The sequence below is a fragment of the Sciurus vulgaris genome (assembly GCF_902686455.1).
Source record: "Sciurus vulgaris genome assembly, chromosome: 13".
Classification (NCBI taxonomy): domain Eukaryota; kingdom Metazoa; phylum Chordata; class Mammalia; order Rodentia; family Sciuridae; genus Sciurus; species Sciurus vulgaris.
Window position 1 is genome coordinate 44480003 of NC_136474.1, and position 13458 is coordinate 44493460.

Sequence of the window (13458 nt, forward strand, 5' to 3'; positions counted from 1 at the left end):
CCAATGTTTGTAGTGTCAAATGCTGGTAGAAATTAAGAGAAAGCAGCAGCATCTACTAATCTAGTTAGACAACAAAGGACCGTGATTGTCTAGGCAGCAGCTGGTTTCAACAGCATTTAAATTCAGTTTAAAGGATGGAGATGAGAAAAGACAGGACGAGGTGTCACTGTTAAGAGTTCAAGTTGCCTGGGCCTCCCTGGAATTCAGCAATCATATGAAACTGGAGATAGAATTAATCAGGATGGTCAAAATTGCCTGATGTTGCTGTCATTTCTTTTGAATTAGCCTATAGATTCTAATTGTTGGCACTAGGAGAAGGGGTTGCAGCAAACTCTAGTATTCTTTATTAGAGATTAGCTGTAGTAGCTTGGTGTGCACAGAGGGAGAACCCAAGGGAATGTGTAAAATTCTGAATGTGATTATCAAATTCCCACCCAAAGGAGTTTTCATTAGCCCTTTGATGCAGCATTGAAAACATTACGGTTCCAGCTCGTTTCTTTCCCCTACCAATGTCAGACCAATGAGGTCACTATATGAACATTTTCAGAGATCTGATGGTAGGATCAAAGCAACGCTTCTAATTTCTCAATTTATACCCACTTCTCAGTCAATGTTGACACATTAAATCATTTTCTTGAAATTTTTAAAGATTTTTAAAGGGTCTCCTTTTTTACAGATCATAAGAGTATGTGTTCCTTTATCCTTTGGCACAATGAAGTCTCATGTTAAGCTGTTTGCAAAAAATATTTTGAAAGCCACTAAGCATATGCCTTAGACCTACAAATAACACATTTTGCTGGAAGCAAATTAACTGCCAGAGAAAAGAGCTGAAGGAAATTTAGAACTGAGAAAAGGAGGGGGGGGGAATGTATAAAGCTAAAAATGGAAAATAACAGTCTGTCTTGCCAGTATTGATACTAAATTGCAGTGTGGAGAGAAAGCTTATCTGCAGGGGGAGGGTGTACTTCAGTGTCATCAACAGCTGATAGAATCTCTCTTCATTCCTACACACTGGTTATTACCCTATCTGGGTCCAAATAATACATGTACCCAGACCTTCACAAGCACATGCGCATAAATATAGGTATCTTGGTATGCAATCTGAGTGGTCAACACATGATATTTTACAATTGGTAGTTGAAGAATGTTGTTGGAGCAACTGGAAGAAGAAAAAGCTACCAAAATATTAATACCCAACATTTATAGAGCACTTATCATGTGCCGAGCTCTTTATAGGATATTTAAATGGAATTTGTCATTTGAAATTCACAATGACCATAAAAGGTTGGTACTATGGTGACTTGACTTTAGAGAGAAAGAATATCCAGAGAAGTTAAGTAACTAGAGCAGTTGCACACAGCTGAGAAAGCCCAAGTAAGTCTGACTCTTGTACCTGTTCCCCAATCAGGTCATGGGCTCTTCCTGTGCCTGTGCCTTGCCAAGTTCTCTCTGTGTCCTCTGAGATGATTCATGTTGGTCCATGTTCCCCAGAAGATGTTCTTATGATTCAGGGAGGTCAACGAACATTAAGGAAGCTAGAGGCTTCCAGAAAGGCTCATCCTACCCTTTCCATCACCATTCTGGGCCACATCGCTCTTATATTTGGATCCCCAGAATGTTTCCAGACTTCTAGAAGACTTTCTGCTGTACCTGAACTTACCTGTAGCAAGCATGAACATTCTGTGGGGAGAAAGCTTAGCCTTTGCTCTTGCCACCCAGGGATCCATCCATCATCTGTTTTTCTCAGACATCTGCTTTCGCTGGAAAACCACCAGTATTTATCAGAGAGGACCCTAGAATCAAGAGGAATATAGAAGAGAGGGAACAGCCCTCACCAACAGCTCTATGACCCATATGTTACTAATCTTTCTTGGGATTTGGTTTTCTCATCAGTAAAATTGGGGGAAGAAGAACACTAACCACCTTGAGCACTGATCATTATTCACAGTATCTTACTATATTATCTTTGACTCCAGTTTCTCTTCTTAAAACCTTGAGGGGCACTTAATTTTCATGTTAGCAATGGAGGAGCAGAAGGTTTAAGGAGGAAAGTAACTGTTGAAGAAGATGGCATGATTCCACAGCCCATCTTTCTCCCTGTGGTGCATCCCCTCAGGAGATGATACCTGAGCATTCTTCAATTCTTAACTAGAAAAAGTCCAAGACTGAATTTTGTAATGGATAGGGAATAATGTAAAGGAAAGGTATCCCTTCAAGCTTGATGGGGTAGATTTAGGGTAAATACAAAGAATATTAGTTTGCATTTGATATAAGTTTGAGAAGCTTGTCATTTAAAATATAGCACATATTACATTTTTGAAATAAATTTGAGAACAATTTAGAGAAATAAAGGGTGGCAGTTTCCCCTAAAGGAAGTTAAGGATTACTAAACCATGAGAGACAGTCAAGCTTTTCCATAAAGTATCCCCTGGAACTATGTCTGATACAAAACCATGGTTGGAGACCTTTCTAGAGAACACTTTCAAATTATAAGAAATTTTAAAACAAGTCTTGGGACTTACCAACCAACCTTTTAAATTGCACTGAGACTCAAATGGCTAAAGCGATATTAGTATAAATCGGAGATGCCATGTGGTTCCATTTTCTAGGTGAAGAAAGCTATGCCACATTTTGACCTAGCATCCTGATAGCGGCTCATTTATTTGCCTCTGAATAATTTTGCTTGGTCTTGGAACTAAACCAAGCGAGTGTATCACTGAGGTGGATAGGATTTAAATGACCAGCTTGAGTATCTGTCAGGGTTTGGTTTCATGACCCCCTGTGGATACCAAAATCCATAGACTCACAAGTCCCTTAAACAAAATGACATAATATTCTACATATAACCCACCCTCATTCTCCTGCATATTTAAATCATCTATATTACTTAAAATGCCGAATACAATGCAAATGCTACATAAATAGTTGTTATCCTACATTATTTAGGGAATAATGACAAGAAAACAATCTGTATGTGATCAGGACAAATTAATTTTAAGAAATACATTTTGATCCATGGTTGACTGAATCCCATTGGTACAGAACCTGTGGATATGGAGAGCCAACTGTGTAATCAAAATTAATTCTTTTTTAAGATCTATTTTTTTTAATTAAAAAAAAAAAAAAACCCCAAGTAAGTTAAATTATTTGGAAAAAATCAAATGTAACTCCTTTATAAATATTTTGAAGTAATTAAGATACTAAACCTTAGGGCTAGAAAATAACCATGGCTAATTAGGGCATTTAGTTCAATCCTGTTCATTTACAGACACATCAAATGAGGCCCAGCAACACAAGGTAACCTGCCTAATCACGCAGTTTGCTAACAGCAGACCTTGGGCTAGACTCTAGCTCTCCTGGGGCCTGCTAAGAACTCTTCTTTAGATCTTGTTATTGCTCTTGAATAAACCTAACCAAAGCCATGGTGGAGAGTCACAGATATTAGCAGGATGTGCCCCTAGAGGTAAGTTCATCTTCTTCCTTTTTGTCATTGAGACAACTGTGATTCAGAGAAGGTAAACAACTTTCCCAGGGTGAGAGCCCCAGAGTAAGAACCCAGGTCTTCTGTCCCTTAATCTGAAGTTTTCTTCCTACGAAACTCTGGGCTTTGCAAAAGCAAGTAGCTGCATCACTATTTCTATTGACTTTTTTTCACACATTGACCAAATCTGCATCAATATTATTGGTTACCAATATAATTACTGTTTTATTTTTGTTTGTTCTTTTTCCATAGCTGTCCCAGCTAAATCAGAGTTGGCAGTTGAAATTTTGGAGAAAGGTCAGGTCCGGTTTTGGATGCAGGCTGAGAAGCTATCTGGCAATGCCAAAGTCAGCTACATATTTAACGAGAAGGAAATTTTTGAAGGGCCGGTAGGTTTTATGCTTTTTAGGTTTTTAAATGTATCATTGTACTACACACAGAGGATACACTGTTAGAACATGAATGAAGTGTTATGAAAAACTATGGGGCAATAGAGTGGGGGAGTTTAAATCATTCTTATGTGAAAAGAGTGTGAAGGAAGAATACTTAGAAACTGTATTGTATTATCGAAATTGGAATGCTTTTGAGAATGGAAGAGGGTGCTTTTAATAATTTTTCCTTATGACAATAGTCATAAACCAAAACTGTTTCAGGCAAACCAAGAAGTATAGTCACCCAGGGAAACAGAGCTGCCTCTCCTGAATTCACAGCACACTCCCACAGCTTGGTAAAAAATGTAACCTAATATACACCATTTCAAAAGTCAGAGCTCTGGGGGATTTTGTTTGTTTGTTTGTTTTTAATGGACTGTTTAAAACGCAGGCCATTCACAACAGAAACCCCAACAGACTTGATACATAACATGGAGAAAACATTTCAGTGACTTAGAAAAATGCAGTAAGAATATTTTTCATTGCCTTTCTGGCTAAAAATGCAATACATCCTTATTATGAAAAACTTTAATGACTCAGGACAGATCACACATTCTTACAACTTTTAATGTATGTGATTGTATATACTTTTGGAACTTTTTTCTATACTTCTGTGTGTGTATGTCTATATAATGTTATTTCCTTTTCTTTTGATGCAAGTATAGTTTTTATAGATAGACTTAAACAGCTGAGCTTTATTTGTCCTCCCCAAAGACATCAGTAGAGCTATCATTAAACCAATGCCCTGATGTACTAAAGAACTTGGGGTTCTGGAGCTTTGGCCCTTCCCTGTGCTGTCATGGATGTAAATGAAAGTAGGGAGGAGGTATGACTTGTGGCCATCACTAGTAACTCATTCTCTTTTTATTGAGATTTATTTTAAAACATTTGGGGATCATTAGTGAGGGTCATGAATTTGTTTCACATACATGGAATAGCATATCCTTGTATGCACTGTATTCCTTTTCATGATACAGGGTAACTTTGTATAAAGCTAGAGCCCATCACTCATGTGTCCACTGTGGGCCAACTCCTCCCCATTTCTCAAGTGCTCTCATCAACTGCTATGAGGACACCTGGCTGGAGGACAGGAAGGAAGATTGTGGTTGGCATCACTTCCCCCATAACCACTGAGTGAACATCCATACACATGTGTTAGACTTAATGTGTTCAAGCATGCACACACGTAGCCATGCATACACATGCATATTGCTTTATGTCAAGTTCCATAGAAAGAGAGTTCAAATAGTTTCTCACTCATGATTGTAGGAGCTGTGCTCTCAGGAGAGAAATGGGTGAAAGAAGCAGGATAAGATCAGAGAAAGCTAAGTTAAAATTGGTCTCAGCTAGAGATTTACTTCCTGTAGGAGAGGCTCTGCGGCATGAATTATACCACAGAGTTGGTCCCAGACCTGAGCCTGGGACTCTGGGATATATTTTATAGCAAAACTTTATTTCAGAGTTATTATGGAATTTGTGTCTATACACCCAGGAACTAAGATTAACCTTTACATCCTGAAAAAAAGTTGTCTAAACAATGTAACAGAACAGTCTAATAAGACAGAAATAATTAAGAATGAATAGATTTTAATGCTTAGAAGCATTTTTATTCACATATTATTAGCAGATATTTATTTATTGTCTATCACATACCTGGAATGTGCTAGATGCTGACGATATAGCGATATAGCAATGAGTGAGAGATGTTTCTCCCTGTGCTGCCTATAGTTTTATATTATCCTGATAATTAAAAATAGTGTAATCTGGAAGGTAAAATGGGACTCTCAAACAACTTTTTTTTTTTTTTTTTTTTTTTTAATAGTGCTAGGGATTGAACCCAGGGCCTTATGCATGCAAGGCAAGCACTCTACCAACTGAGCTCTATCCCCAGCTCTTAAACAACTTTTTGACAATATTTCGTAACATAAGATAACAAGGGCTGGGGAGATAGCTCACTTGGTAGAGTGTTTGCCTCGTAAGCACAAGGTCCTGAGTTCAATCCCCAGCACTGCCAAAAAAAAACCATAAGATAACAAAACTTTATTTAGACTTAACAAAATTAAATTTCAAACTATCCAGTAATCAGTGCTGACCTAGATCATGATTCATATAATATGTTCCTTTTTCTGGGTACAAGATTTTAATGAACTTGCTTGGCTATTAGGAAATATTATTAAAATTGTGATTCTTGGGCATCGTTTTTATTTCATCAGGCTTATTGTCATCAAAGTAAAATGTCTACCTCACTGATTTCTCTGTCTTTATCTTTTCACCTTGAAGAAATACAAGATGCATATTGATCGAAACACTGGCATAATTGAAATGTTCATGGAAAAGCTTCAGGATGAGGATGAGGGAACATATACGTTCCAGATTCAAGATGGGAAAGCAACTGGCCATTCAACTCTTGTCCTCATTGGAGATGGTAAGGATTCTGAGGAATGTTAACTGGAAGGCCTTACTACCCCTTTCAATGCCAATAACCCTTGACACGAAAGAGGTCCTACGGAAGGTAGTGGGAATTGTTTCTTAATTGGATTCCTATGATCAAACTACATTTTTCAGTTAGTCCTTTCCATAGTATTTCATTTCACAGGAATGAACATTAATTTAAAAGAATACCAAATTTATCCCTGGCCCTCAAGCAAGGCTGTATTTAAATAGTCTTATATATAAACAAGTACTTTCTACTACAATTCACCAGTGAAGGAAGTTCTAGCACAACCATGATTGTATATATGTCTCAGAAACAAGCCATGAAACTGTTTTACAATATGTACTTACTCTAAATTACTTTACTTGAAGAGAAAAATAAGCAAAAGTACTGCATGCCAAATCTGTTAATCATATACCGTAACTAGATTGTGGTAGTCAGCTGTTATAAACCCCTGTGGAAAATGCCAAGATTTAAAAGGTGGCATTTAACAAAGCATTGGAAAGACTGCCAGACCTCTGTGATATCCAGTGCTGTTTCATGATTTCCTAGCTTTATGACCTTAGAAAAGTTACTTAACCTTTCTCAGGCTATTTCTTTGTCTATAAAAATCGAAATGAGTAGGGTCATCACAATGTATGAGCCTTGTAATAACAAATATAAGTCATTTAGTAACGGTGGCTGGCACGGGCATTTATGCTGTTCAACTCAATTTCATACTCCCTTGTTTTTCAATTTCTAGTTTATAAAAAGCTCCAGAAAGAAGCTGAATTCCAGCGACAAGAATGGATCAGGAAACAAGGTAAAAACAGGCAGGGGATAGAGGTGAAACCCAAATTTTTGTATAAAAACATTAAAAATATTTAGAACTAAATTGATAATTTTAAAAATTTGACTTCAAACAAAAATTATTTTAGGATTTAATAATGAGCTTTGATTTTGCATTTTGTGATTGATAAAATGATTATTTATGTCATTAAATTTTCATAGGTCCACATTTTGCTGAGTATTTGAGCTGGGAAGTGACAGGTGACTGTAATGTACTGTTGAAATGCAAGGTAAGTGGTAGATTTTTAATATTGGATTCAAGGGAGATAAATAGAAAACAGAATGTGGAGAAGAAGATCAATTTTTGTCTCCTCCATTTGAACCAAATGATGAGCAGTACATCTTTACTGTTGAACATTACTGTAACCATTGGTTGGTAAGGAACACTTAAAGTAAAACACCATAAACATATGGGAAGGCAAGGTGATTGTTGCTATTTGTTAACCATGACCTAGTTAATAAAGACATGGTCTCTTCATTATGGGTCAAATATTCCTTATCCAAAATGCTTTGGACCAGAAGTGTTTTGAATTTTGGATTTTTTTTAGATTTTGTAATATATATACATGGGGGGCAGGTAGGGAGAAGATATCTTGAGGTGGGACTCAAATCTAAACACAGAAAGTATTTATATTTCACATACACCTAAACGCAATTTTTAAAAATATCTTTTTAGTTGTCAGTGAACTTGACTTTGTTTATATGCAGTGCTGAGAATCGAACCCAGGACCTCACACATGCTAGGCAAATGCTTTACCACTGAGCTGCAACCCCAGCCCCTAAACACAAATTTTATACAACATTTTTAGTAATTTTATGCATGAAACAAAGTTTCATGGCATGGAATTTTCCACTTGTAGGGTCATATTGGCATTCAAAAAGTTTTAGATTTTGAAGCATTTTAGATTAGGGATACCTAACCTTAACCTCAGAAGACTCTCACATTATTTTTGTCTCAGGCTGAATTTGCATTCTAAATGGTAGAGCTATTCCAGACTCATTTCACCTGCAATGTTATTTGGTGGACTTCCTATCTAAATCGTGAGACCAGTACAGTAATACTTTTGAATGTTTTCCAGCTGTGCTCTTGATTTTCTCCACTGTGCCACCTTAAGAGACAAGGCTTGGTAGAGTTTATAGCTCACAACCAATTATTTTATTAGGACTTTGGAAAGATTTACAAAAAATAATCCTATATAGCATTCTGAACTATTTTGGATCTTAGTATATTGAATTAGTCAGCTTTTCATTGCTGTGACCAAAATACCTGACAAGAACAACTTAGTGAAAGAAAACTGTATTTCATGCACAGTTTCAGAGGTCTCAGTCCATGTTTGCCTGGCTCCATTGCTCTGAGCCCAAGATGAGGCAGAACATCCTGCTCAGACAGGAAGAGAGAGAGGGGGAGACAGAAAAAGGGGCAGGGAGAGAGAGAGAGAGAGAGAGAGAGAGAGAGAGAGAGAGAGAACGAACCAGGGACTAATTATAATCCCCAAGGGCACAGTCCCAGTTACCTACTTCGTTCAGTCAAACCCCACCTGCCTGTGGTTACCATCCAGTAGCAATCTGTTCAAATCATTAATCCGTCAAATGGATCAATCCACTGATTAGATTACAGCTCTCATAATCTAATCATTTCACCCTGAATATTCCTACATCATGTAACATGAGTTTTTCAGGGGCCACCTTAGATAATAACCATAAACACATACATTATTTAGCTGAGTGAATCATCAAAAATGTTTTTGGAAAGGATGGGGATATAGCTCAGTGGTAGAGCATTTGCCTGGCATGTACAAAACCCTGGGTTTGATTCCCAGCCCTGCAAATAAAAGAAGGTGGGATGGGGGCAGGGCAGGGAGAAGAAGGAGGAGGGGAAGGAAGGAAGGAAGGAAGGAAGGAAGGAAGGAAGGAAGGAAGGAAGGAAGGAAGGAAGGAAGGAAGGAAGGAAGGAAGGGAGGGAGGGAGGGAGGGAGGGAAGCAAAGAAAGAAGGAGAGGGGGGAAAGGAAGGAAGGAAGGAAGGAAAGGAGGGAGGAAGGGAGGGAGGGAGGGAGGGAGGGAGGGAAGCAAAGAAAGAAGGAGAGGGAGGAAAAGGTTTTGTTAAGTCAAGCATGGTGGCACATGCCTATTGTCCCAACCGGCAGGAGGATTGCTTGCACCCAGGAGTTCAAGGGAAACATAGCAAGACCCCATCTCAAAAAAAAAAATTTTTTTATTTTTTTGAGAAGGAACTGTAGTATGAGGGGTTGGATTGTGTGGTTGTGGTGGCCAACAGTAACTCAAAAGCAGAATCATGGATCTGGCACTTGCCATGCTGTTGTCATTATAAAAGCCAGAACCCAAGTGCCCCCGTCTTTACTAGGTCTGATAAATTCAAAGAGACACCAGTTTACCAGAAATATATAAGAAAATCCAGTTCCAGGTTTCTCTTAGGAAATGGCAAAGCTTCTTGAAAGACTCTTGCTCAGGCTGCAGCTGGCCCTCTCTCTGTCACCCTAGCTGCCCACTGCCATGCTGTCCACTCACTTTGCATCCACCTGGCCTCTCCCAGTAAACCATCCCTCTTTGGGAGATGAACACTCATGTCCTGTTCAGATGACTTTTCTCAGGAAATAGGTTGTGAATATTCACACATTGTATATTATGCTGCTGTGGCAAGGCCTCAAATGGCTGCCTTCTTTCAACTTCTCTGGCAAAAGCCTTTCTCAGTCATCTCCAGCTCAGTCCTGTCCATAGGCCTCTCCCCTTTCTCAGTCCAGGTAGAATGAACTTTCCTCTATCTTCCCATAGCTCTTTGTTACATTATGACAATTTGAGTAAATTTAGCAATTTACTGTTGCATTATAATCCATGAAGTATATGCAGCTAAACATTCAGACTCAGGAGACTATCACAGACTCCAGTTGGCACTGGTCTACTCCAAGGGATTGAGGAGGAGCTCAGATCTTTGCCGAGGCAGTGCCGGGCATTCCTACCTCCAGGAGTTCACGGGGGCAGCTGTTCCCTTTGTCACCTCCAGGTGACAAATGAGGGGCAAGGAGACAAGACCCACATTTGGCAGGTGCAGGAGGCAATGTGGATTTAAGAAACCACAAGGCCCCAAGGATCCAGTCTCTTCTAACAGTGCCCTAAGTGAGATTCCAGGATCCCTGCAATAGATTAGGCCAAGTTCTAAGGGCTGGTGCACTCAGAGAAACCCAGAGCACTTCTATTCCCTCCTAGTCCAAATGCAACTCTTCACTTGGGTCCACTTCATCATAAGTAATGTCACCTAGTAACCCAGTTACTTTCTATAACTCAGGGACTTGTTTGCAGGGTCATAAGGGACATTCATGTATATGAGTTTCACAATAGTTGCCAGTATTGGTTCTTATGTTCATTTATTAGCTGACATTTTTTTTAAACATCTTACAACTTGTCTAAACTTGTTTATAATGAGACTAAACATTTTCTTCATCTGTTTTGTAGTTGGGTTTCTTTTGGTGGGGTTGTTGTATGTACATTTTACAAGTTCTTCAGTGGGGTCTTTGGGATTGTTTTCTAAATTTGAATGAAGTTTACTCTTTCATACCATTTTAATTATACAAAATAACATGCATATAGTCTCCTTTGTAAAGAAAAATTCAAATGTTGTAGATAAAGCTCAGGATCCCTTTAGCCATATGAGATTATTTAGTCCACCTGAAATTTACAATATGATATGTGTTTGAAATAGGATCTAAATGAGTCTCCTGAGCATTACTAAGCAATTTGTTAAGTCATACTTCTTTACATATGTTTACAATGCTCCATTATTTATCTTTTATTAAATTTTCAGATATAGATTGAAGTTTATTACATTCTATTCCTTTAATAAAGTCATTAGTTTTTAGGATATAGACTATATTTTTATTCTGATAGGATTTGCATTACTTTGGTTTTGAGATTTTAATTTTCACTCAAGTATGTATGTTAGTATGTATATATCGTTTCTTACCTACCCAATAATTTTTTTTCTTTATTCATTGATTGATTGACTGAGGCAGGGTCTTGCCGTGCTTCCCAGGCTAGTCTCAAATTTGTGGGCACAAACAATCCTCCTGCTTCAGCCTCTAGAGTTCATAGACTAGGGGTGTGAGTCACTATGCTCAGCTTACATAATAATTTTAAAGTCAGTGTTTACTGCTGGAAATAGAGATACTATTGGCTTAGATTTATTCATTGTTACCCACTTTACTCTAACCCTTTTCCCCAATTAAAATAGTTTTTAATTGATTGCCTTGGAAATTGGTGTCTTCTGACTCTGGAGTTCAGACTTTTTCTTCTCTACCTGGCTGAATTAAGAACTGTTTAGTTTCCTAAGAGTAACATTTCCTTATGTTGAGAAGGGTAATTATGGCTTTTCTGCTAGGTGGCGAATATTAAGAAGGAGACTCATATCGTGTGGTACAAAGATGAAAGGGAGATCTCAGTGGATGAAAAGCATGACTTTAAGGATGGCATATGCACCCTGCTTATAACAGAGGTAGGTGACTGAAAATGTGAAATGCAATGTAATAGCTCTCTACCCTACATTTCCCCCACCCCACCCCCAACAGAGCCTAGATCTTATATTCATTTCATGCCCTGGGGATTTACAACTTTTTTTTTTTTTTTTTTTTTTTTTCTAACTGCTGTAAGAACACAAAAGCTTCTCTACCTAGTCATATGTGTGGGCTTGTCAAATATCCAGTCAGTACCAGCTGGATGTCACAACTCTAGCTTTTTTTGCTACTTTTTTTTTTTTTAATGTAGGCAGTTAAGTGGGTCCTTCTTCATTTGTACTTAAAGCTTCATGATAACTTGTTCCCTTAAAGTACAGAGATGGTCAGAGGCAATATTCATTAAGTATACAGATTTTCATCTACATTTTGTCAAAAAGAGCAGTTTCAAATACATGGGATCATTAGTTTTAAATAAATGAGGGTATAGCAAAGGAATTAAAGACTTTTGCTTAAATCATTTATAGCCTTAGAGGGTGAAAAAATCAGGATTACTTAGCTAGGCAAATTATTATGTATAAACACACCTCTGAACGGTTCATCACTTGCCTGGCTAGATGCTTATTTGGTCTGTGTTTTTAAGGCATTTCATAAATCAAGGAATTGAAAAATGATGTTTACCATACCCAGAACTACAATAAGCTACAAAATAATATATCAATTCTCCCCTTAGTTTTCCAAGAAAGATGCTGGATTTTATGAAGTTATCCTGAAAGATGACCGAGGAAAAGATAAGAGCAGATTGAAGCTTGTGGATGAAGGTCAGTCCACCAACTGCTGGGATTCATTCCATGTGTTTTCTATACCAAGATTATGATTGAGGCTGGGCTGACTTTTTTTTTTTTTTTTCCTTTTTTTTTTTTTTTTTTTTTTTTTTGGTCAATAGATTTTGGTTTAATTGAAACTCTAGCAGAATAAACTACCATTTTTTTTTTTTGTTTGTTTTTTCAATTTTCATTTTTGGTCTTCCTAGAAAACAAAAGCATACTTTTGATCTTCAGAGAATTTATAGTGGGGTCTGTTCTCAATTTAAATCATCATTTTTGTTTCAACTCTATAAAAATGTTCCAGGATCAAAAACTTCTGTGAGGAGCATGTTGAAAAATAGTCCATTGTTAAGGGTGGCAAGAGATTTATAAGTGAAATTTGAAGCCTCACAGTTGTTAGCAGAGCACGAAAGCCATTTCCATTTTCAGAGACTTCTAAGGACAAATATATCATGATAATGAAAATCTTTTTTGTGACACCCCCCCCACCAAACTTGCAATTTTGTTCCTGAACAAGATCTTTTAACAATATTGCTAACCAGCAGCATAAGTCGGACTTTGATTTCACCTTCCTCCTCTTGGCAGAGGCAGGGCTAAATATGTTTATTGGCAAAAAGCATTATTAGGCTGAGGAAGGCCAGGCAACAGAGATGGTTAATTCATTATGAATTGATGACACAGATAAGAAAACTTCCTGTACTGTAAACTAAGGCTTCCTGGGACTTGAGAAGAAAGAGAACCTAAAGCCAAGAACCTTCCTGGAAATCTCATTGTCGCTCTTTCTCTAAAATATAAATATGGTGATAATTATAAAGAATTAGCAGGAAAAATATATATGTATATTGAAGTAAGCAGAGATCTTTGAAAACCTGATAAAGATTGAGTTGCCCCTCAAAGAACACTAATTTTCAGTTGGTCAATGAATTCACCTTGTGTCCAATTCCTTCCACCAGACAGTTTTTGAGAGTTAACACTTTAGGATTTGACCTTATGTTG

At 37.7% G+C, this 13458-nt stretch overlaps 1 protein-coding gene across 2 annotated transcripts in view; it reads left to right on the top strand.

The window, feature by feature from the left end:
* MYOM1 (myomesin 1) overlaps positions 1–13458 on the top strand; it is a 130404-nt gene that overhangs the window by 103354 nt on the left and 13592 nt on the right. For both annotated transcript variants that reach the window (XM_079108287.1, XM_079108286.1), the window contains 6 exons: positions 3734–3870; positions 6193–6337; positions 7089–7148; positions 7337–7404; positions 11566–11679; positions 12369–12456. In XM_079108287.1, coding sequence (XP_078964413.1) covers positions 3734–3870; positions 6193–6337; positions 7089–7148; positions 7337–7404; positions 11566–11679; positions 12369–12456 — 612 coding nt within the window. The remainder of the gene's footprint in view (positions 1–3733; positions 3871–6192; positions 6338–7088; positions 7149–7336; positions 7405–11565; positions 11680–12368; positions 12457–13458) is intronic.